Below are 25,882 nucleotides of genomic sequence, written 5' to 3'. Positions count from 1 at the left end.
CCAGCGGCAAATGTGCTGCCAGGGGGACTGCAGCAGGCAATGGCACTGAGCTGGGCCTCAGGCGGGGCAGGGTCCTACCCTGAGAGGAGAACATTCCAAAGATGGGCCCCAGCCCAGGTTAAATGTAGGAAGAGGACAGGGCACAGAACATCTAACAGGGACCCTGCCATCATGAGCTTTTCAGCCCACTTGAGAAGAAGAGAAAACGGAGAACACGAAAGCCACATGAACATGAGTGGGTATAGCCAGTTCCCAGGGAAGGATGTGTGTGGCAGAGGGTAGGGGAGCGAGCGGTACTCGGCACCCTGCAGAGGCTCCAGGCTATGTACAATAGCAACAGCGGCAGGACTGTTCGCGGACAAGCCTGGGCCCCGGGAGGCTCAGCCCCCAGGGGTGGAGTGGGAAGCGGCCACACTGGACGTTGGGCTGGGCTGCCTGGGCTTGCAGGACACCATCCGTTCCCAATCTTATATTTACAGGCTCCATCCACAGCCCCCTGGCACTGCAAGTCAGAGGCCAGCTCCCCTGGCCCACAGGGCTGTCCGCTGTCCTCCAGCTTCTCCTGGGGGGCCTTCTCCCCCAGGGGCTCCAAGATGAGGGCACCTGACCTCACTCTGGCTGAGAGAAAAATTATACAACTTTCCTGAGTGATCTGTCTCCCCAAAGCAGAGGTGTTTTTATTCAAGCGACAAGGCTCGAGAGGAATGAGTTTTAGTATCTTAAGTTCAATCAGCACAGCCAGGCAGAGTCACCTAAGAGCGTCAGGCAATCACGTAATTCACAAAGTGACATTTACAAAGAGACGACATGACTGCTTCCCCAACACATAGTTGCCTGGGTGCCTCAGTGTCTGCCTGAGGCTGGGATGGCCCTGGGGAGTCTGGAAGCAGACACAGCGATGGCGGCCTTCTCCTGGAAGCCACTCCATGGTCATCCCCGCCGACCACGGGAAGGTTTAAGATGCTCCGGGGTCCCTGCCAGCATGCCGACTCCAGTGGGATGTTTCTGCGAGCCAGGGACACGTGGTGGGCCAGCAAGGCCCACGCCAACAGAAAGAAGAGCTGGGGCCTCCGGGATAAGGGGTCCTCTCTGATTAAATCAGCCATCTCTCTGGTGGGAGCATGCCTGGGTGCCTGAGTCTGCCTGGGGGCTCCCAAGGTTGTGCAGAGGCAAGAACACACAGCTGCACAGACCCACTCCCAGAAAAGGGCCCTGCGGGTGCCTGGTCAGACTCAGGGGAACAATGTGAGTGGTGGGGCCACACAGCATCCACCCCCTGCTGGCCATGCTGTCCAACTCTCCTTCCCGGTTCCCTGCCCTCAGGCCAGCTGTGTTTGAGGATCTGGGGCTGCTCCAGCACAGCATCCTCTCCTTGGTGGGGAGTACATGGCAAGAAGGCAGGCACAGACCCCTGCATCTTCACCTCAGCCCGCCTGCCCCACATAGCCAGCTGCGGCCAGGGGAGACTGAGACTGGAAAGGGGTCATGTGGTTCAGTCCAGGGGAACGGACTTTTCTGATAGTACATGTGACCCGCATCAGAGCTTCCTATCCCTGGAAACAACCAATCCAAAAGCTGGAGGTGGGGTGGAGGGCGGGTCGTCTCTTCTGACTCGGAGCCACAGCCACCAGGCATTTTTGGTGTCTGAAGCCCACATTTATTTTCTCTTTGTCTACAGGTGAATCACAGGTGAGCGGGCTGAACATGATGCTGGGTTACTTTCCTCTTTTCCTTTTTCCACATTTACATTGGCAGCCAGCTCCCAGGCGAGTCTCTTTCAGAGGCACTGACTGGGCACTGACTGGGGCTGCATTAGTAGCGTGTGCCATAGAGAAAGTTCTTGGTCAGGACGGTGGCCTGAGAACAAACATTGTTTAAAAGCGGCCCACAGAGCTGTCCAGGAAAAGGATGACTCCAAGATCACGTCAGGAATGTTCATTAGATAAAATCGGCAACAGTGCTTGGGCCAAAGAGTGTGCGGACTAAGACTCCTCCTGGTGGAGGTTTCTCTGGAGCATGACCAGTGCTGCCCCCACGGCTGCGTCCACATCCTGCCCAAAGGACACTGGGAAAGGGAAAGCCCGCTGCACCTCCTGCTTCAGCACCTCGTTCCTGGACAGCGCACTCCCACTGCTGACCACCCGCTCCACGCCCCACTCCCTGAGCTGCGGGAACGGAAGCATCGAGTGCAGGTTCTGAACGATGCCTCGGCACAGGGCCCGCGTCACGTGCCCCAGCGAGAGGGCCGAGGAGGAGATCCTGGTCACTGAGGCCAGCTGGTCTGGCAGATGCCTCTCGCCCAACACTGTTGGCGTGATGGTTAGGCAGGTGTCTCTCTGCTCTGCAGCTGCCTGGATCATGCGTGAATACACAGTGGATTCTTCGACCTCCACGCCTGCCAGGAACAGAGAAGACCGTGTGAGCTCATGCACCCCTCGCTGCAGGATGAGACAGTACAGCATTCCCTAGGCAAGGAGAGGTCTACTAACTGCTTCTTCTCAATGTGGCTGGCTGCTTCCTGCTCAGGGACTCACATAACCTGACTAGCCAGGCTCGGCCCCAGATCTCAGCCAGCTCTCTCACTGCAGACCCCAGCCCAGACTTCAGGGAGAGGTCATGTAAAGGGTGCTATGCACCCTAATCAGCTATGAGACCCTTGGTCCCAGGGGGGCATCAGGCACGTACTGATCAATAAGTACCATCACGGCCCCACCGGACTTATCAGCAGAGTCACAGAATCCCAGGATCACAGGGCTGAGCATGGTCTAGCCGTCCCCTGCAGAAGTGGAGAACCACCAGTCTAGACCAGTGCTTCTCACATTTGACTATGCACAGGAATCACACAGGGATCTTATTAAAATTACAATAAGGGAAGTGAACCGAGAGTAAAATCATCAGCACATTTAACTTATACAAACTTCACTATAGCCCTAGCTGGTCTTGCTCAGTGGATAGAGCGTCGGCCTGCAAACTGAAAGGTGCCGGGTTCGATTCTGGTCAAGGACACATGTCTGGGTTGCAGGATCGATCTCCAGTAGGGGATGCCCAAGAGGCAGCCAATCAGTGATTCTCTCTCATCATTGATGTTTCTATCTCTCTCTTTTCCTTCCTCTCTGAAATAAAAAATAAGTATATATATATATATATTTTTTAAAAATATATGTACACTAGAGGCCCGGTGCACGAAATTCGTGCACTGGGGGGGTGAGGGGGTGTGCCCCTCAGCCCAATCTGCACCCTCTTCAATCTGGGACCCCTCAGGGGATGTCCAACTTCCAGCAGTTGGACATCCCTCTCACAATCCGGAACCACTGGCTCCTAACCACTCACCTGCCTGCCTGCCTGATTGTCCCTAACCCCACTGCCTGCCTGCCTGCTCACCCCTACCTTGATCTCCTGCCAGCCTGATTGCCCCTACCTTGCACTCCCCTATCAGCCTGATCACCCCAAACTGCCTGTGCCTTGGCCCCCCGTCTGGCCTCCCTCTGGAGGCACCACCCCCATAACCCCAATGCTGCTGCCACTGCAGCTGGTTATGGCTGCCTGAGCCTTGGCCTTTGTAGCCACTGCGGCTTTGTCTGGAAAGATGTCCGGAAGACAACCACTCTAATTAGCATATTACCCTTTTATTAGTATAGATTTGGGGACCATTACAACCACGCAGAACTTGGAGAAAACACATGGCCCTGGTCAGTTTGGCTTAATGGAGAGAGCATCGGCCTGTGGACTGAAGAGTCCAGGTTTGATTCTGATCAGGGGCACACATGCCTGGGTTTCGGGCTCAATCCCCAGTAGGGGGCCTGGGGCGGCAGCTGATCAGTGATTCTTTTTTTTTTTTTTTAATATATTTTATTGATTTTTCACAGAGAGGAAGGGAGAGGGATAGAGAGCTAGAAACATCGATGAGAGAGAAACATCGACCAGCTGCTTCCTGCACACCCCCCACCGGGATATGTGCCAGCAACCAATGTACATGCCCTTAACCGGAATCGAACCTGGAACCTTCCAGTCCGCAGACCGACGCTCTATCCACTGAGCCAAACCGGTTTCGGCTGATCAGTGATTCTTATCATTGATGTTTCTATCTCTCTCTCCCTCTCCCTTTCTGAAATTTTAAAAATATATATATATTTTAAAGAAAACACATCATCTTCACTTTGGGCTTTGTCATCTTACAATATCCTTTGTGCAGTGTTTTAACTTCCCTCAACTTTCCTTTACCCACCTTTAAAGTGCAATCTATTTTGGGGAAGATGATCAGGAAAGTGATTCCAATGGGTAGAAGTTTTTTTTGGAGGGGATGGGTCATGAAGATATTTAAAAATTGAGCATGGTGATGGTTGTACCACTCTGAATTTACTTTAAAAAACCAGTTCATTGTACACTTTAGGTGACATGTACAGTATATGGGTTATATCTCAACACAGCTGTTCTTTTATTTCTTTTTAAATAAAGACCAGTCTTATAATCAGTTGCAGATGTTTTCAGAGGCCCCTCAAGATTTGCTCACCATGTCCCAAATCACGGCTGTGATTCCCAGTTGCCTCCAGTCCTGGTGGATCTGGATGGTGTGGTTTGCAAAGGAGAAGGTGGCAAGAGGCTTATGGAATTTCGGCAACCCCATTCCCCCGGTCTCCTCATAGGGCACCAGGGCCATTCCCACTGGGCCAGCTCTGCTCCCTTTAACCTGTTGGGCAAAAGAATCCTGCGTGCTCTGGCCAGAAAGTGCATTCTTTCTTAGGTGGCCCGGATGCTTTTTTTAAGGTCATTTTATGGATTCAAAAGAATAAACAGAGATGTGGAAAGCTTTTGTCAAAATCCTTTCACATGGTTCTTCCAGTCTCATGGGAAATGAGATGTGGCTCTGAATTCATCCCAAAGTGTGTCTTTGGGCAAAAGCACTCAGAACGGTACAACTCCTGCAGAATGCCCCACACACTTTGCTGTCAGGACTCAGGGGGGCTTGAGGGTGAGCGAGGCGGCAGTGCCAGCACAGGACCTGGGAGAAGGTAGCGCTTTCTACACTGCCCAGGCCACGTGGACTACAGCAGTACCTGCCCAGGTGGGCAGGGTGTTTCTGCTGTTTTGTTTTGGTCTGGCCTCCACCCCGTCAGCCACGGACCTGTGCCTGCACTGAGACTGAATGGTTTGATGGCCCTACTTTTTGGTGGACAGTGGATGCACTCCCAGAGACTGGCAGTTAGACTCTGGTGGCTTCTGAGTCCCTTGTGGGGAGAGCCCGGCCCTAGGTCAAGAACAGACTCAGGCGTCCTCGGCCAGGAGGCCTCCTTGGGCTAGGGGCCGCCACAGTTTGAAGGCTGGCCATGACCCCAATCCTGGCAGGGGTCTCCTCTGGGGTGCTGGCAGGCCTGGTCTAGGGCTGAGGGCGGTTTAGAGGCTGGTCACACCCCCGATCCTGGTGGGGATCTCCTCTGGGGCGCTGGCAGGCCTGGGTTAGGGTCACTGGCGGTTTGGAGGCCGGTCACGCCCCCGATCCTGTTGGGGGTCTCCTCTGGGGTGCTGGCAGGCCTGGGCTAATGGCCACCCTGGTTTAGAGACTGGTCAAGCCCCCGATCCTGGTGGGGGTCTCCTCTGGGGCGCTGGCAGGCCTGGGCTCTGGCGCCACAAAGGGAGAGGTTCCTGAACCTGCTTCCCACACACCTAGGCTAGGATCCATCTTGTAGGAGGCGGCTTCAATGCCCGGGGTCGGTGACCAGGTCCTCCTGAGCCTCGCTTTCTGGGCTGCAGTCCCACGTCTCCCAGTGCCCCAGCCTCGGATGCGCCCACGCAGTTGCCCCCACCACCAGCCACCTCAGCGCAGGCCACAGCAGCTGAAGCCAGCCTCTTGGAAGCCAGGCCACCACACCCACCACCCCTAGTAGCTCTCTGCTGCTTGCTCTGTGCCCTGTCCACTGGGGTCGGGGAGTGCTCCCAGCCCAGAGGCCCTCCCTCCCTCCGCAGCCTGGCTTGGGAAGCTGGCCTCATGCTGGGGCTACTATGTCAGCATGCCCACTCGGCTACTATGGGTGCGACTCGGGCCCCCACGGAGGCCAACCTGGAGAACGTGGACCCCAACTCTGCATCCGGCTGCTGCAGATGGCCTCCGTGGTCAACTACCACCTGCTCCTTCCATTGGCCCCATTGATCCCTCTCAGCACCAGCCATTTAGGCGAGGGTGGCGATTACCCAGGGACATCACCCCTGGAGCGGCTGGCTGGGCCCGGCCACGCCCCCCGGGGTCAAGATGCAGCCATGGACCCCGGGGAGGCTGCTGGCCGTGCCCGGCCACGCCCCCCCGGGTCGCGATGCAGCCCTGGACCCCGGGGAGGCTGCTGGCCGTGCCCGGCCACGCCCCCCGGGTCGCGATGGGTCCCGGGACCCCAGGGAGGCTGCTGGCCGTGCCCGGCCACGCCCCCCCGGGTCGCGATGGGTCCCGGGACCCCTGGGAGGCTGCTGGCCGTGCCCGGCCACGCCCCCCCGGGTCGCGATGCAGCCCTGGACCCCGGGGAGGCTGCTGGCCGTGCCCGGCCACGCCCCCCGGGTCGCGATGGGTCCCGGGACTCCCAGGAGGCTGCTGGCCGTTCCCGGCCACGCCCCCCCGGGTCGCGATGCAGCCCTGGACCCCGGGGAGGCTGCTGGCCGTGCCCGGCCACGCCCCCCGGGTCGCGATGGGTCCCGGGACCCCAGGGAGGCTGCTGGCCGTGCCCGGCCACGCCCCCCCGGGTCGCGATGGGTCCCGGGACCCCTGGGAGGCTGCTGGCCGTGCCCGGCCACGCCCCCCCGGGTCGCGATGGGTCCCGGGACCCCAGGGAGGCTGCTGGCCGTGCCCGGCCACGCCCCCCCGGGTCGCGATGCAGCCCTGGACCCCGGGGAGGCTGCTGGCCGTGCCCGGCCACGCCCCCCCGGGTCGCGATGGGTCCCGGGACCCCAGGGAGGCTGCTGGCCGTGCCCGGCCACGCCCCCCCGGGTCGCGATGGGTCCCGGAACACCCGGGAGGCTGCTGGCCGTGCCCGGCCACACCCCCCCATCTAGATCCAGCTGGGGAGCCCGGGAGGCTTCTGGCTTTTCCCGACCACGCCCCTCTAGGGTTGTCATCGCTCCCCAGGACCCCGGGAACTAAGAGAATTTGGCGGCCGCCATCTTGGTTTTCTCAACGGCCAGATAGGCACCCGGAGTCCCGCCCCCTGCCTCTCGCAGGCCCAATCATGGGCATAGCGGAGGTGCGGTCAATTTGCATGTTACTCTATTATAAAGTAAGATGTTCAGGAACTAGAGAGAAAGATCCTTTTAAAAAAAAAAAGTCTTTTTGCATTTTCATGGTTCTTATTTTGAGGAAACAAAGAGTGTTTTGAAGGTTCCTGGATTCCATGTAACTTAACCGTATATGAAAATTTTACAATTATGTCATTTTATTGAAAAACATATAAATGCAAATACAATCACATGTATTTAGATAAAAGACACATTTATTAACCAGAAATAGAAATATTACAGCATAAAGTACAAAAATAAAACTCTTGCTGTATTCAGAATACCCTGAATTTGCAGTCAAAATTTGATCAGCAGGACTCCTCTAGAAATTCTACTAAAATGTCAGAAAACTCATGTGCGTGGTGGGTAACCTAGTATGGGTGTACAAGCATGTACATCTGTAGGACTGAGTCCTTGGAGGGGAACTGCTGGGTCAAAAGATATGCATATAACACTCCCTCCCTCCTTAGAAGCTGTACCAACTTACACTGCACAGCAACACATAAGAGTGAGTCTCTCCATGTCCTAGCAAACAGAGTGTGTTAGAAACTTCTAAAAGCACAGATATAAATGTAAAGCCATCAACTAAGGGGAAAAAAAGGGGAAAGGAGATAAAAAAAAGTAAAACAGATCAATCAAATAGAAGACAGAGAGACTAAGAAGATGTGATGACTAAATGCAATGTGTATCCTGGATTGAGTCCTGGAACAGGAAAAGGGCATTAGTAGACAAATCACTGAAACACAAATAAGATCTACAGTTTAAAAATAATAATGATGTGTTTGTATTTCTTTAATAAGAACTCAAAAATGTTTTTATTGCTATCTTTGTTGCAATAGCACATTCTCAAAACTTTTTTTTAAGCCTCACCTGAAGATATGTTTATTGATTCTAGAGAGAGAGGAAGGGAGCGAGAGGAGTGAGGGAGGGAGAAAAACACCAAGAAACATCGACCGGCTGTCCCCCATACACGCCCTAAACCCGCAACCTGGGTATGTGCCCTCACCAGGAATTGAACCCTCGACCTTTCAGTTTATGGGACAACATGCCAACCAACCGAGCCCCACCAGCTAGGGCCGTTACAGTGTTCTTCCCCGCTGGGAAACACCTAGGCCCCACGCAGGCCTTGAGGACAACCTGCAGGAAGGTGCTCACAGCTGGAGGCCTGGGAGATCTGGCTTCTAGCCCCCGTTTCTGTGTGCCTTGGCTCACTGCCTCATCCGAATCTACGGGTGAGATTAACTGCTGTGAGTTGCCAAATGTCCACACCACGGGCCTAGAATCATAGAACATCGGAGCTGGGAAAACAGAGAAGGGGAGGGACGTCCCAAGGCTACATAGGGACCTGGAGACAGAGCAGGGAGCCGAGGTCACGCCCCTGGGTTAAACCTGCCACACAAACCTTATTTAACAAGTGTCCTATCACACTCACTATCACTACGGGCCAGGCGCTGTTCTAAGTGCTTCCCAATGTTGACTCACGGAATCCTCACAGTCCTTTGAGGTAGGTACTAGGACGACCCCCATTCTCAGGTAAGGGAAGTAAAGCGCAGAGGAGTTAAGTAACCTTCCCAAAGATACACAGGAGGAGGCGGAGGCAGAGCTGAAATTCAAACCCAGGCCGCCAGCCCCAGGGTTCTGCTCTAAACTACCACACGAGTGTAGAACTCCCTATATTCTAACCTCTGGAACAAAATGCAAATTCAGCAAAATTCTAAATACAGCAAGAGTTTTATTTTTCTACTTTATGCTGTAATATTTCCATTTCTGGTTAATAAATGTGTCTTTTATCTAAGTATGTGTGATTGTATTTGCATTTATATGTTTTTCAATAATATGACATAGTTGTAAAATTTTCATAAACGGTTAAGTTACATGGAATCCAGGAACCTTCAAAACACTCTGTTTCCTCAAAATAAGAACCAAGAAAATGCGAAAAGACTTTTTTAAAGGATCTTATAGGGAAAGTGAATATTCCCAAGTCTTTCAGGGGCAAGAAAACGTGTCACTTCTGTAGAAAGAGCAACACTGGACAGCTCAGTAAACAACTGAGAGACCCAATCCAGTTAAACCAGTGCCTTATTGCCGGAAGGTTCTCATAACTGGTTCTGCATCTTGAAAACCTCCCCTGATGCAGGTAAAACAAAATCCAAGTCCTGTCACTTAAATGAAGCCATCCTGAGGAGACCCCAGCCAAGGGGCCAGAGCTCCCCCCAACCCTGACCTCCCTGAGACCCACGTTGAGTCGGCAGCACTGTCTGGTGACTGACGGTAAGAGCCTCCCTGCTCCCTGCTGCCTGGCCTCCCCCTGTGACTGTGTTGGGTGCCTGATTCTTGGAATGGCCTGATTTTGAGCTCCTACTGGTAACCAGTGAATCTGATCAACATGATTTCCCTAGACCAGAAATTTCATTTCTACCTTAAGTGGTTGGGAAGGTTTCATGTTTCCCTGTGAGTGCAGTGCAGAGCAGAGGAAAAGCCGAGCCAACTCTACCCTGAAAACTGAAGACAAGAGCAGGAGGACCCCAGAGTCTCCAGGGACCCTCCTAAGACAGGGACTCGGGACCCTACTGGCCAGGATTAAGTGCTGTGAGGATTTTATAATATTGTAAAATACCAGATTTCTCACTCGTTTGTCTTTGATCCTGTTATTTTCAGCTGTCTGTAGTCATCAGAAGGAAAACCCCAAATGCAAGGGGGGCTCACTGACAAAGAAAGTATGACAGCAGGGCAGGGGAGAACTAGGAGACTGACACTCCACAGTCAAGGTCAGGAGAGAGTAGGGGGTGGCAGCTCAGGAGATGAGAGGAAAGCTAGAGGCTCAGATTCCTAAGGAAGGAAGAGAAGTGCTGGGTCTGCCTGGGTCTGAGACGTGAATCTAGAAGCTTCAACAGCACGTTCACTGCCGTGATGAAAGGACAAGCAGAGAGGCAGCGCTGCGTGGGCCACATCTTACCGAGATCCGCCGTCCACTGGACCAGCATCTGGACGAACGTGGCCAGCACATTGCCCCCATTGAGGGAGGCTGCCACTGCCAGGTAGGTTCTGTCGAAGTAGGGGAAGTAGGCGACCGGAGCTGCAGGGTCTGGAGTCTGCGCTGGCTGGAACCCTGACGGCATGGAGGCTGCCAACTGAACCGAAGTGCTGATGTTGAGAACTGGGGCCCAAGAAAAGCAAAGGTTAGGTCTGTCGGGCTAACTTGGAGGTCACGCTCACAACGGGGCAGGGGGAGAGTGTGCTGGTTTTGAAAACACGTCCAGCCCAGCCGTCGTGGCGCAGTGGTTGAGCGTTGACCTATGAACCAGGAGGTCACAGTTAGATTCCCCGTCAGGACATACGCACAGGTTGCAGGCTCGATCCCCAGTAGGGGGCATGCAGGAGGCAGCCGATCAATGATTCTTTCTCATCGTTTATGTTTCTATCTCTTTCTCCCTCTCCCTTCCTCTCTGAAATCAATAAAATATATTTTTTAAAGGTCCAAAAATTCTTTGATACTATTTCTTTCCTTCAGGAGGTAGAGCCTAATTGCCCTCCCCCCGAGTGTGGGCTGGACTCAGTGACTTGCTTCTATTGAGAGAATAAAGCAGAAGTGACAGTGTGTGACTTTGGAGACCAGGTCACAAAAAAGCACGGCAGCTTCTGCCTCGGATGGCTCGCTCTGGGAGGAGCAGGCAGTGCTGTGAGCAGCGCTGTGGCGAGGCCCATGGGGCAAGGAGCTGAGGCCTCCTGCCAAGAGCCACCTGAGGGCGCTGGGAAGGGGACCCTCCAGGCCCGGTCAAGCCTTCAGAGGAGGGTAGTCCCAGGCCACCAACAGCTTGCCTGTGATGTCAGGAGGAAGCCTGAGCCAGACTCTCCAGCCACACCCACATTCCTGACTCTCAGGAACATTTGTTTTAAAAATATATTTTATTGATTTTTTACAGAGGAAGAGAGAGGGATAGAGAGTTAGAAACATCGATCAGCTGCCTCTTGCACACCCCCTACTGGGGATGTGCCCGCAACCAAGGTACATGCCCTTGACCGGAATCGAACCTGGGACCCTTGAGTCCGCAGGCAGACGCTCTATCCACTGAGCCAAACCGGTTTCGGCCGGAACATTTCATCTGTTTTAAACACAGACATTTACAAAATGATCTCAAACGCAGGTACACACACACACACACACACGTAAAAGAAAATGTGTGAGATAAGAAACGTTTGGTGTTTTTAGGCTACAAAACACCATGGGGTGATTTGGTACACAGCAGTAGACAACTATTTAGAGAGGAAGACTTCAGCCGAAACGTGTGATTCTCTGCGGCGGGCTCGTTCATGTTCAGCCAGTTCCACTTCCTCTCATTTCCAAGGTGTTTTTCTTAACCTCCCCACGAGGAAGGGGAAACGCCCAGACCCAGCACAAGAGGGGACGACTTTCTCCTCTAGATCAAGGCCAGGCCTGCAGACTGCTCCAGGCGTCTCTTCTCCATTTCTCATAAGACCTGGCCAAAGCCTGTTCTTCTCCATCTGTTGGGGGCCAGACTAACTGAGGGCAGCATTCCACGTTCCCCCTCACTGCGGGGTCAGAAGCGAGGAGAGCAAAAACAAACCTCAGAAAGCCAATAACGCTTACTTTCTGCCACATCAAGCCTCTCACCATCGCCATAAACCAGAAGCAATGTGCCCTCCGCCTGTCCCCTCTGATGGCGATGTCAGCAATGGGGCCGACCAACTTTGCCCGTGAATGTGGCGCAGCTGAGCACAAGCTAGCAGCCCGATCTGGAGCCAGAGACGACCACCCGCTCAGTGAAGGCGGAGCCTAAACCTCACCTTCTTCCCATCCACAAGCCCCTGGCTCGCCACACAGCAAGCACCTGGCATCCATCCCTCTGTGGAGGGAGGAGCCTGATATTTGAAAACCACCAGGTGGGAGGAAAGACCCCGTAAAGCGCTTCACAACTGCCCGGGAGGAAGGCACCGTCCCCCTCACCAGGGGTGATGACACAGGCCCAGGAAGAAAAGCGGCCTGCCCAGGTCACGCCGAGCGGCTGACGTTCCAACCCGGGCCTCAGCGCTGGACTCCAAAGCCCACTGCGTCCCCTGCCGTCCATGCTTGGAGATGAAGGGATATACGGAGAGAGACGGTGTACTGGGAAAATTAAGTCACAGGATAAGTCAGCATGCTTTCCTGGGGCATTGAATTTAGTTGGAAATTTGGGAGAAAAAGGCGTTTGAACTTTTTGACCTTAAGTGATTTTTATCACAAACAAAATGGACAGAATTTCACCTTTCCTGCTCAGCTAATCTTGAATTAATAGGAATTACTACCAAAACCAAAACAAGTCACTTGAAATTATTTCTTAAAGATGTAATGAAATGGGGAATAAACTACTACACAGAGGCTAGTGCCGATCAGAATTTTTAAACTCAGAGTTGAATTGTAATAGTTCTAACTGATGGGGGGGGGGGGGGTGATGACAAAGAGAACCTGGATAAGATGAAGGAATTCTCTGTCCCCCTTGATAACCAGGAGGAGCTCCCAAAGAGGACTAGCTCAGCCAGGCTGCCCGAGGATCAAGGGAAACACACATCCTGCAACCACCCTGCTCGGGCAGGCAGCCCCAAGTCCCACCCGAGCCAGGGAAGACACCATCTGTTTGGTATGGCTCAGGAGAGAAGAACAGCTTTTACTTTTTTGTGTGTGTGATAGTAACTTTATTGATATGTAACTCACATAAATTCGCCATAAAATATACCCCTTTAAAGCGTACAACCCAGGGGCTTTTAGAATACTCACAGAGTTGTACCACCATCACCACAATCTAATTTTAGAACATTTTCATCGCTCCGAAAAGAAACCCCATACCTGCCAGCAATCAGCCCTGGTAACCATTTAACTCCTTTCCGTCCCTCTGGATTGGTCTCTGCTGGACATTCCACAGGCGTGGAATCATACGATGGGTGGCCTTTTGTGACAAGCTTCTTTCTTTCTTTCTTTCTTTCTTTCTTTCTTTCTTTCTTTCTTTCACTCTCACTCACAGGTTGTGGCATGTTAGCTGTGTGGATGCACCCCATTTTTTAAATCCGTTCCTCAGTTGGTGGGCCTTTGGGTTGTTTCTCCTTTTTGCCTAGTCTGAGTAACGCTGCTGGCAACATTCATGTGTAAGTTTTAGACGGCTTTCCAAAGGGGCTGCACTATTTTACAATCCCAGAAGCATGTTCTTACATTGTCAAATGGTGGAGAATAAATCAAAGGAAGATTTCATGACATATGAAAATTATATGAACTTCACATCTCAGTGTCTATAATGAGCTTTATTGTAACACAGCTACGCCCATTCATTTATGAGTGGCTGTGGCTGCTTTCACGCCCCAACAGCAGAAACTGCATGGCCCACGAAGCCTAACGTATTTGCAGTCGGGCCCTTTGCAGAAAGGGTTTGCCAACCCCGGCCCTACAACTGCTGCCTCCACCTCCCTGTGGCTCTCGTACACCAAATGCAGAAAGGACTCGAGACTTTTAACCAGATGGGGCGAAACGCTCACTGACAAACACACGAAGACAAAAACCCTCGTCTCCTCATCTATTTTCTTGGTCATGAAGTTACACAGAAACCAGCCAACTAGAGAGCCATCCCCTGCCCTGGCCCTCAGGAGGAAAGGCACAGACCGGGGTCAGGGGCAGAGCTGGGCCTGCCTCAGTGGAAGCTCCCTGAGCAGGGGCTTCCCCTGCGGGGGGGGGTGGGGGGGGGGGGTGTTTTTCACGTTTACAGAATAACGGTGGAAAGCATGCTGAGGCTTCCAGGTATGTGTGCCTCTTGGACCCTCACACAGAGCAGAAGTCTGAGGAGAGGACAAAAGACTTACCTGCGTCTGTCCTTTGGGCCATACAGGAATAGACGGAGGCCTGTAAATCACCCAGGGCCACGCCCACCCGTGTCCCCTTCGGGATTTCAAACCACGCGTGGGCAGTTCTGCCTGCCACACTGGCGGGCTCGGCGATGTCGGGGAGCAGGTGGACGGGAAAGCCGGAGGCGCTCAGTCTGCAAACGAGAAGCGGACAGCGAATTTTCAGTGCCTGGCTTTCTGCTCTTTGTTGTTTCCAGAAAACACAAAAAGGAAAACGCAACAGGGTACAAGTCGGAGAAGGGAGAGGAGAAGCCAGTGTTTTCACAGGGGTCTCTCTGGCTTTTTGAAAACTATGAGAAATAGGCTGGGATTTTTTTAAAGAGTGAACACTGGCCCGGCTGGTGTGGCTCAGTGGTTGAGTGTCGACCTATGAACCAGGAGGTCACATGCCTGGGTTGCAGGCTGGATCCCCAGTTGAGGGCGATAGGAAGGTTTAGATAAGAGCAGGCAGCATTGGCAGCTGGCCCCTGTGTCTGAAGGGAACGCAAACACCCTGCAAAGGGAGTTTCAGTGCAAAGTCACGGTCGGTTAGCACGGGCCACACCAAAGTCAAACCCATCCGTCACCTCCTGAAGACCAAATGCACTCATCACTCGGGGTTAGTGAACGGGGCTGTCAATGTTATAAAGCATGCTAGAAAGTCCTTTACCTGAACTACCTGGTGCTTTTTGTTTTATTACAGAGCTCAGAATTGGGGCCCTGAAGGAAGTGGACTTATAGGGCACTGGACTTCTCGACCTGAAAAGGCAAATGATTGTTTAAACAGAACTTAAAAGGCATCTCTCGCACCTACTGCTTCCATTTCTTAAACTTTCTTTAAAATATGTTATAGAGTGAAAGTTGTCCTTTGAAATCTGTAGGTTGGGCCGGGTCACAGAGAACCGGGGAGCCCACCCTAGGTATTGGGCACCGTGGGGGAGCAGGGCAGCCCTCCCCAAGGGCTTCACTTACCACCAGGCCCACCCATGCCCGGCGTCTGGAATGCCCGCTGTTCCCAAATGGGAAAGCCCAATGAATCTCCGCTCCAGGGATCCTGCCCTTCGGCTGGAGCCAGCCCGCAAGGCTATACTCACATCTCCAAGTTCCAGCTTTGGCTCTGGGTGTTGAAATATCCCCAGCTGGCAGCATTCTGGTCAGACATCAGGGGTCTTGGCAAGCCACACAGCATGGCAACCACATAGTCATGGATGGTGCCAGCTGCGTCGTAGCACTTCAGGAACTCGGGGCTGTTTTTCATACCAAAAATAATTCAACATGGTCTAACGGTGACTTAAAAGCATGGGCTGCACCCAGCGGTGGGCAGTGTGGACCCGAAAAGGCAGAGCTGAGTGGCAGCCAAAACCCCACGTGTGTGGCTCCCCCAAATGGACCTCCTGAGGTGTCGCCCTCCAAGCAAAGCTGCCTTCAGGGGAGGGGACATCGGCCGTTCTCAGCAGCCCTGACCCCACTATGAACTCACCACATGACCCTTGGTAAATCCCTTGTCCTCTCTAGCCCCTTCTCTCCCCGCTGGTTAGAACAGGATAAACAACAGAGAGCCCCCTCTGGGAAGTGACGCAGCTCTAGACCAAGTCTAGGTCACACTCACTGAGGGATGGGGTGGTGCTGACCAGGCAGAGGAGCAGCCCCCCTGGAAATACAGCACCCGATTCAGAGAACAGTTGTCTGTACCTATTCTCCAAAAGCCAGAAGATGGTTGCACAGCCAAACCCCGTGGCCACACTGAGATGGGACTCTGGCCGGGGCAGAGAAGCCAGGAACTCACTGCCACATCGGCCATCCTGCCACGTGACCAGGTGGCTCACAGCTCTGGGTGTGAAGGCAGGGGCAGCCCCTCCCTCTGTCCATTCACAGCCTGGAACAAAGGAGATTAGCAAAGTCAGAGAAAAGGGCAATGACCAGCAGCAGCATGTCCTTGAGATGCTCGGCCAGTGAGGTTCCAGCGGACCGTGTCACCCATGAGAACGCTTCCCTCGTACACATGGTTCCATCAGAGCACCTGGGTTAGCACCTGGCTCCCCATTGACAGGTATGGGACTCTGGGCAAGCCACTCCCTCCCTCCATTTGTCCCACTTTTCCTATGTTCCTTTTTATTCATTTTTAAAAATTGATAATATAACCCCTCCCCCCAAGTAAGAAAAGAAGTGCAGCACACTCTCATGTCCCCTAACCTCTGTCCTTTGAACCCACATCATAATGAGATTATCTAGACTTGGATGCTAGGGATATAGAACATAAGCAGCAAATACACAATACCAGGTACTTTTAGTTGCTATGAAAAATATACAGCAGGATCAAAGGATAGAGTGATAGATTATTGGAGAGTGACCACGGAAGTCTCTCTGAGGTGCCGTGAGCAGGGCCTGAATGGAGTAAGGGAGAGAGCCATAAGAATATCTGGGGAGTCCTGGCCGGTGTGGCTCAGTTGGTTTGATTCCCAGTGAGGGCACATGGCCAGGTTGCTAGTTTGGCCCTCAGTTGGAGTGTGTGTGGGAGGCATCAATGTTTCTCTCTCTCCCTCTCCCTTTCTCACTCTCTAAACAAATCAATAAAAGCATATTTAAAAAAAAAAAAGAATATCTGGGGATGCGTGTGACAAATAGACAGAACTCAGAGATCTTGTCAATCTCGGGTTGGTATCCCTGGCCAGTACCCAGAGGACCAGGGAGGCGTGTAACAGATGCCTGCACCTGAAGCATAGCATGCTTCTCCCGGGGGCTGGCTGGCTCCTCCTCGCAGTCCTCTGCCCTCACAACACATTCCTACCTCAACCTACAGCTGGCTTCTTACCCAGCCCTAACGCTGGATCTCTGCGGCTTTTCTTCAACCCCGTTATCTGCTTCCAAAATTCTTTTGATATTTTTATTTTCAGACTATCACATTTCTTTTCTTTGTATTATAAAACAAATATGGAGTACCTAGTATTATTCAAAGCAGTTCAAAAATATTAATCCATTTAATATACATAATAGCCTTATAACATAGATGTGATAATTAGCCTCATTTTATACATAAGAAAAATGAAGAACAGAGAAGTTAAAAATCATTTGCCAATGTTCACCTAAGTGGTAGAGTCGTAGCCTGTTTCAGTGTTACCGAATCTGATTCTTCTGTTTCTTTCTTCTTCTTTTTTTTTCTTTTTTTGGTAAAGAATTGATATTTTAATTTTTTTAATTGCACACATGCCAAGTGAATGCATTCTCAATATAAAATGTTCAAACATTACAGATCAAGCAAAAGGCCGGCTTGATGACTCCCCCAGAGTCCAGCCCCCTTCCTGTCACTGTCAGCACTTGCCGGGTAACCGTCCAAAGTTTACGCTCACACATATTTTGGTTGGTTTGAGTTGGGTTTTGGGTTTTATTTTGTTTTTGTCTGTTTTTTTTAAAGTAGTACTCTACTGCATTTATTTTTCCAGGGGTTGTGTTTGTCACCCAACAACATGCTCTGGAGTTCTTTTCGTGTCCGTATACCTGAAAGGACCTTATTCTTTTTAACTACTGCGTATCGCTCTACAGCGTGGGCATCCGAACATCATTTAACCGTTCCCCTGTGATGGAGTGCCACAGCGTTCACTACCATAAACAAGGCTGCAGTGGGCGGCCATGATTATGCCTCCCCACGCACACACGTGTTAGAGTACTTTTCCTGAATAGATTCCCAAGTAGTAGCGCTGTGGACTCATAGCAGCTGTCTTATTTATGTTTCCTTTTAGGAGAAGCTATCCTGTTTGTAATAGGCCCCGCCAAACTGTCCTCCAAAACGGCTCTGCTGATTGACACTCCCAACAGCGGTATTTAAAAGAACCAATTTTCCACCCCTTTGCCAACTCATGGCATGTTGACTTCTTGTAGCCCAGTGGATGGAAAATGATGTCTCATGGTTGTTTTCATCTGAGCTCCCCTAATTACTAATGACATAGTCCTTTCTGTTATTTGTTCTTTATATGTACCCACGTGCGTCCTCTGTCTACTATGCACCAGCAAATCTTTCCTCCCCGTCTGCTGCTTGCCTCTTAGCTTGGTTTTATGACCCCCACTTCTCTCCTGCTGTTACTGCACCTGAAAGTGGAGTCTGGAAACAGGCGTAACCACAGGCCTCTCAGAAGACGCTAGTCACTCCCTCTCCTCTCCTCCAACTGCCTCAACTGTACCCTCCTGGAGGCACTTAGCTCTCTGCGCAGGTTACTGGTCCCCATCTATGTTGACTGCCTCGAGTGTGCCCTGGAAGGTGCGGGCTTCATCCATTCCTTTCTGTGGCTCCCGCGGGGCCCAGCACAGAGCCTTATCTATTGTAGGTACTAAACCCAAACTGAATTACAGCCACCGTTAAAAGCGAGACAACCGGATCCCAAATTGATTTCACCTAACTCTGCTAAGCAGGTATCATCATCGTCCAACAGTGGCTTTCCTCCTTCCCAGAAACAGAAAACAAGACAAAAAGGCATGTGGGCTGGCTCGATGAAATATTCAACAGCCTCTCCAACGAGAGCGATGGCTTGTGTGGTTGTGAGAGTCCAGGAGACGGGCAGAAAGGAAGGCGTGGGACCAGACCACAATCATTAGATCTCTGCTGTCCTCTTTGGAAAGGGTTTTAGTATTAAAAGGGCATTTATTCTCGTTAATGCAAAATTAAGGAGTTTAAAAAGCTTTTACAACCTAGACTCCCTCTGAGAGGTCAGTTCTAACATGGTAATCGGCCTCTGCTCCTGCTACCGAGGGGAGCCGAGCAGCGCCTGTGGTCCCAGCTGCCCCCACAACAGGCAGCTGAGAGGGAGGAAGGACGGAGGGAGCCTGCACTGGCTCTTCTGGGCACCCAGCCCACCCTAGGATGCAGCCCTAGACCCCAGTCACGCTGCTGAGAGGCAAGTCACACTCACTTGGCCCAGGGGAATCAGAATCGCTGACTCTGGCGTGAATCCAACGTTCAAATGCCCTTAACTACAGCCCCCCAAAGTAGCCGTCTATCCTCTGCTTAGAACACCTGCAGTAAAATGTTGGTATTTTTAAAGTTGGGTGATGGGTGCGTTGGTTCCTAATACTATTCTCCTTACTTTTACATCAATATAGGATTTTTTATAATTGACAAAATATTTTCTATGCTTGCCATAACCAGGAGCGCGCAACTTCCTATGGAGTCTAATCCCTCCTTGGACATTCTGTTGGGAAGTTCTCCCCTCATTAAGCTGTTGTGCCCCCTGTAGCTCAGGTCCTCCCAGAGGCCTTTAAAAGCCCAGCATCTGTACTCAGACATTCCTGGGTTCAAAAGCTGGAGTCGCCACTTGCTGCCATATGACCCCAAGCATATTTTTTTTAAAATATACTTCTATTGATTTCAGAGAGCAAGGGAGAAGGGAGAGAGAGAAAGAAACATCCATGGTGAGAGAGAATCATTGACCGGCTGCCTCCTGCGCGCCCCCACTGGGGATAGAGCCCGCAACCCGGGCATGTGCCCTTGACCGGAATCAGACCTGGGACCTTTCAGTCAGCAGGCTGACACTCTATCCAGTGAGCCAAACCAGCCAGGGCCCCAAGCATGTTATTTTAATCTCTCGGAATATCAACTTTTCGTGTGCACAGCGGGGGCAGTAGTGTAGCCCACGTCACAGGGTGTTGGGAAAGTCCGATGAGATCATGCAGGTAGCATCCTTTGCCTAGCACTTGGCATGTAAATTGCTCATTGCTATTTCCGCTGGCTTAATTCTCCTCCTGGGGGCCAAACAGAACAAGTCGATGATCAACTAAATAATGCTTAGCTAGCAACTGAGCCCATAGAAAGGACACACCCTGGAATTTCAAAATCACAAACATCTGTGATTATATTAATAATAACTAAAAAAAAAAACAAAAACGAAAGAGTTTCCTCTGTGTATTGACATCTCCTATAGCTATACGACCTCCTGGCTGCCAGCAGTGATGCTCTGAGACACTGACATACCGAGAAAGCTACGAAAACCCACTGCACGGAATCCTACAGAGAATCAGAGAGACTTCCCTCTCCTGTTCCTGGCTAATGGGCGGATGATGTCGAATGAATGGATAGTTCACATCATTAACACATCTGTACAAGTCAGGACGGACACAAAATACGAGGCAGCGTGTGCCCCTGCATCCCCACCGCTGACCCTCCAGACAGCGCTTTCCACGGTGACTCTTCACTGCATGTGATCACCCCCGGGGCCCAGCATACCTTGGCCTGTTTTCCAAAACAGGACTCCATGCATCTGTCCTGACACTCCGATGCCACGGACTCTGCGGAGCTGCTGCCGGGGAAGAGCAGCAAGGCACTCGTTTAGGGCATGGATGATTCTACTCACATCCTGCTCCCGAGCCTGAAACAGAACAGACACATAGGGCAAGGGCCTGGAGGGATTTCCTGGCCGGTGGCTGCCCAGCTAATCCCACTGGGGCCACGTGCTGACTGGCCTCAGGGAAGAGATGTGCGACTGAGGGTTCTCCCCACCTCCCCGACTTGGAGCAGGAATGTGGTGGGCAAGGTTGCACTTCCTCCCTTTACGATGAGGCACGGCTGCAGACTAAGTGGGGCAGACGGCCCAGGCCCTGCCCTCCACTTCACTGTGGGTGCAGGGAGCCGAAGAGAGCACTGCCCCTGCCCTACAAGAAGTTACCATCTAGCAGGAAGGGCAGGAAAGCACAAGACAGACCATGCTGTCAGGAGGAATAGGGAAAGGGTCTCTCCCAAGGCACAGAGTGTGGGAGTGCAGAAGGATGAAACACAGCAAGGAGGAACATTTCCTAAGTGCCCTGAGGGCCAGGCCCTGGACTTGGAAACAAAAACCCACCTCCAGAAGGCAGGCAGGAGGAAGGCCAGGGAACACCTGGTACAGAACCAGGGGAATGGGCTATGCAAGGGAGCGGTGGGCGATGAGGCTGGAAAAGGGGAGAGGCTGGGACCCAATCAGTGGCTCTTCCAATGGGTCCGGGCTGCCTGTCACTACTTGAGCCAATTCAGCAGAGACAGGATTGAATCACACAGGAGCATTCATTCCAATACTGCCGGCAGTATGGGCGAGCAGCAGGTCATCCACGAAAATCTGCTCTGCACCCCACCATAAGCCAGCTGTTTATATTGGTAGGACAAGTTTACGTGGGGAAGGAGGGATTACAGGCCTGGGGAGGAAGGCTATGCAGGCTGGGGTGGGACTCCACTGTTTGGGCAACAAGGATGTTCATCTTTCCATGATAACAGGCAGTTCTTTTTTTCTTTTTTATATATTTTTATTGATTTCAGAAAGGAATGGAGAGAGAGAGAAACATCAATGATGAGAAGGAATCATTGATTGGCTGCCTCCTATATGCTCCCCCACTGGGGATGGAGTCCGCAACTCAGGCATGTGCCCTGAACGGGAATCAAACCATGACCTCCTGGTTCATAGGCTGATGCTCAACCTCTGAGCCATGCCAGCCTGGGCAACAGGCAGGTCTTGAGTGAGAATGGACCGAATTCCAAGGTGGACTCCCAGGTCTAAGGTGGACTCCCAGGTCCGGGGGCATACAAATCCAAGCCAGGTTAAAATGTCCTTTCTTTAACCAGAATAAGGCAATCACGGTTAACAGAGCATGATTAATATTTCCCATAACCATAGCTCGTCCCCAATATTCTATGTTTGCCCCTAACGAAGGCACAAAATAAACTTACATTTAACACCTAGGGGCCTCCATGGAAAATTCAGGAGAGAAGAAGAGAAATGTGGCTCAGCTCTTACCAAATGTAGTCTGTTCATTGGGGAACCGCAAGAGCTTACGGTCTTGAAAAAGCATCTGAAGACGGAGCCGTCAGGCCCCCTGCTTCCCTTCGGGGGGAGTACTGCCCTCTCCTCCTTGGAACAAACCCCTCCCTTGTCCTGTCAGCCTCCTGGCCTTGGTTAAAGGCAATGCTTGGCTCCTAATAAGTATGAACAAAGAAGCAGAAAGGTGAAGAGGGGAAGGATGGGAAGGAGTAGAGAGGGAGCACAAAGCATTTCCCTGAGGAGACAATTCCAGATCCTAACAAGACTCTTTCTTTCTTTTTGTTTTGTTTTTTTTTAATTAATCCTCACCTGAAGATATTTTCCCACTGATTTTTAGAGAGAGGGAAAGACAGAGAGAAATATCAATGTGAGAGAAACACATCGATTGGTTGCCTCCTGCATGCACACTGACTTGAGCCCAAGCCGGGGAAGAGCCTGCAACCAAGGTACTTGCCCTTGAACGGAATCAAACTTGGGACCCTTTTGTCTGCAGGCCGGTGCTCTATCCACTGAGCCAAACCTGCTAGGGCAACAAGACTCTTTATATATAGGAGAGACTACAGCAGAACTGACTTGGCAGTCAAGACAGGCAAAGAGGAGGTGCGTGGCTGTTCACAATCCCCGGAGGAGGGAAGAAAGAAGACAGAAGGGAAAGGAAGAAGGAAGCAGGAAAGGCATTTGTTTAGACCTGCACTGTCCAACATGGCAGTCATTAGTCACATGCAGCTAGCCTGGATTAAGATGTGCTGTCAATGTAAAATTCAGACCGGATTTCAGAGTTAGTATGGAAAGAAAGAATGCACAATGTCATTAATAGTTTTATATTAATTATTACTGTATATATTGGAGTTATACTATGCTGAGAACATTGGGTTAAATAAAATATGCAATTAGAATTCATTTCAGGGGTTGGGGAAGATAGAAGAGGGCAGAGAGGGGATACATGGTGATGGAAGGAGACTTGACTTGGGGTGGGGAACACACACTACACATACAGATGATGTATTATAGACCTGTACACCTGAAACCTGTATCATTTTATTAATCAATTTTATCCAATAAACTCAATGTAAAAAGACCATTGCACCTGTTATTTTGTACTTTTTAAAATATAGGTACTAGAAAATTGAAAATTACAGGTGGTCAGGAGGAGAAAGAGGGGAGGAATGGGAGATATTTGTAATACTATCAACAATAAAAAATGTTAAAAAATAAAATTTAATTTAAAAAAAAGAAAATTACAGGTGTCTCTCACATTGTGGCTCCAATTTCTATTGGATATCCCTGGTTTAAAGAGTTCGCACATGGCAATCAGATGGAGAATCCACCCAGGACAGAGGAGCTGCTGTTTAAAATGGGCCCAGGGTGGGTGGGTTGTGTGGGTGGGGACAGTGGAGGAGGGAAACAGGCCAGATGGCAGTGAAAACAAGGAGACAGTGTTCAGCAAGCCGTTCATTCCAGTTGAAGGGGTGCGATGGGGAACAGACAATGGGCATGCCCACGTGGGACAGGAAAGGCGCTGTCCCCATTCCTTGGCTCAGATTACCAACCGGTCTGCGTCCAGATCAAATCCTAGAACTTTATAGAGTTGAAAAATTAACTTAGAAACTAAGTCAACCTTCCCCCTTTACGTCTCTTTTTACAATTGAGGAAACTGAGGCCCAGAGAGAAAAAATTAATAATGCAGAAAGGGTCACAGAGCTTCCCTCAAAAAAACCTAGTTGCAAATACCGAAAAGCCTGACCTTCCACACAGCTGCCAAGCTTGACCATGGTGTACACAATACTTCTAAGGACTAAGAAGTATGGTCATGAGGAAAGAACAGAACCATCAGCTATCCCATCCATCAGTGGTTCTCACCCCAGTGGTTTCTGACCCCAGGGGACATATGGCCATATGGGAATGTTTTGGGGGTATCACACCTGGGGAGGAGAATTCTGCTAGCAGGTAGAGGCCAGGGGTGCTGCTAGACATCCTACAAGGCACAGGGCACAGCCCCACAACAAAGAATCACCCAGCTCAAAAAAATCAACAGTGCCAAGGTTGGAGAAGTCCTGCCACAGATGAAATTATAGGAATGCTGTTTGTCCCAGAGCACAACACACATGTGGGGTTTGCCAGGGGGCTATCACCGGCCTCCCCTAAACCCCTCATTAGGCAGGTGTGGTGCACTGGGTGTGTGCGTAAACAGAGAGGTGCCTGCAACGCTGGGGGAAGTGGGGAAAGTAATGTTGAAGAAGTGGCCTATTTCAGAACAGGGCACTGCCTAACCCCACTCCCTGTAATCCCGGCTCTGCAGCTCACGGCCACAGAGCCAGAGTCCTGAAGTGAAATAATCATTCTAAAATGCCCTGATGCGCCCCCCCCCCACCCCCCACCACACACACACAGCCAAGCTGACTTTGAAAGCCTCTATGAAAATGCAAAGTGTTCCTGAAATCTTAATCCTCTGAAATGCTTCTGAGCAAGACGGACTCTGAACCTTAAAGAACTGAGTCCAGGTATGTGGCAAGAGTTGGGAAAACAGCTCCTGGGAGTGGTGTTTGGCTCAGAAATGGAGGTTTGTGGCTGGATGGGGCCAGAGGCCACCTACTTCAAGTCGGAGAAGAACAAGCTGAGATCCAGAAAAAAGGTTACTCCAAGTTCCCTGATATTAATTTCTATTGTCAAGTAACTAAACATAGAGCCACCTTCTTTAGGGAATTAATGGAATCCAGCTCTGAGGATTGACACCTTTTCTGGACCCACATCTCACAGCAGGGCCCACTGTGGTAAAATCCTCCAATTCTCTCTTGCAGCTTTCACAAGACTAGTTGTAGTGCATTATCACCACATGTCACAAGATAAACCGTTGTAGTGTAGCATTATCAATCTGAACGTTTCTAATGACGGCTCTTTCCGGATCTTTCTATCTGTCTCTTTCTTCCAAAGTCTTTGTCTTTCTATCTGTCCTTCTATCTGTTTTTCCTTGGGGTGTGTGTGGGGGGAGGGGGGGAGAGGTGAGGCGGGGGGAAGGGTGACTTTTGTTGACCAGGTGTTTGAGTTGTTCAGTCCACATTTTGCTCTGTTGGGCCTGATTCTGCATCTGATTTCCAGAGGAAAGCCCAAACTCTGCCCTGGGGAACAAACTGAATCCTAAACTTGAGGACACAGGCAGGTGTGCGGAGAATTACACAAGGAGAGGAATTCCCCGCGGGTCAGGGTACAGAAAGTGGAGGGCAGAGAGCAAGGGGATAGGCACTACGGCCAAGCCCCCAGAGGAGGCCAGAGAGTGGGGAGATCGGGCCAGGCCTTAACCGATGGAGGCGAGGGGGGGCGGTGCAACAGGCAGGTGGAGGTCAGGCAGGCTGGAGCAGTCAGGGAGACTTCTCCGAGGAAGGGGATGTTGGGGCGGCCCCCTAGAGGAAGAAGAGGGGGGTCAGGGGGCCCTGGAGGCGGCGCAGCTCCAGGACACTGCCTCACCTGGGGCCCGGCCGCCGCGCTCTGGGCCGCCGCCTCGGCCCGCGCAGCCCGGACACAGCTGGCCAGGACCACGAACCCCGACGGGTCGTCGGGCGCCGCCTCCACCACGGCCGCCTTCACAGACGTGGTGCCCAGGTCGATGCCCAGCGTGACCGACGGTGCAGCCATGGCCGTGGGACCAGCGTAGGTTTTGTCCGCTGGGCGGGGCTCCCTCCTGCACCCTAAACCCAGGACCGAGGCGCGGGGGCGGGGCCTCGCCGGCCAAGCTGTCAGCCACACGCAAAGTGAAGGCTGATCGTCTTCCCATTGGCCGAGGCAGGGGGCCCCGCGCGGCGGGCCCGGCGATAGGCGGAGAGACGGCGGAAGGCGGGACCTGGAGGGCACCGCCCTGTCGGGCTGGGGTTCCAGGACCGCGGCGGCGGCGATTGCCTTCGCAGGACACCCTCTGCCTCGCTCTCAAAAACTAGTGCAGAGTCCGCGTACAGGCGCTCGGGACTCAGAGAGCCTCTGTGTCCCTAAAAGTGGCTGAAGAC

At 51.9% G+C, this 25,882-nt stretch overlaps 1 protein-coding gene across 1 annotated transcript; it reads right to left on the bottom strand.

The window, feature by feature from the left end:
• Window positions 1-655: 655 nt before the first annotated feature.
• On the bottom strand, window positions 656-25,606 carry SHPK (sedoheptulokinase). Its single transcript, XM_008156767.3, has 7 exons — window positions 25,350-25,606; window positions 20,327-20,468; window positions 15,808-15,991; window positions 15,210-15,362; window positions 14,095-14,270; window positions 10,208-10,408; window positions 656-2,395 (listed from the first exon to the last, which is right to left on the bottom strand). The coding sequence occupies exons 1-7, from the start codon at window positions 25,515-25,517 to the stop codon at window positions 1,983-1,985; spliced, it is 1,437 nt and encodes a 478-aa protein (XP_008154989.2). The 5' UTR covers window positions 25,518-25,606; the 3' UTR covers window positions 656-1,982.
• Window positions 25,607-25,882: the final 276 nt, after the last annotated feature.

The sequence above is a fragment of the Eptesicus fuscus genome, chromosome 20, assembly GCF_027574615.1.
Source record: "Eptesicus fuscus isolate TK198812 chromosome 20, DD_ASM_mEF_20220401, whole genome shotgun sequence".
NCBI lineage: Eukaryota > Metazoa > Chordata > Mammalia > Chiroptera > Vespertilionidae > Eptesicus > Eptesicus fuscus.
Note: the sequence above shows the minus strand (reverse complement) of the source record. Positions and strands in the feature narration are given on the sequence as shown.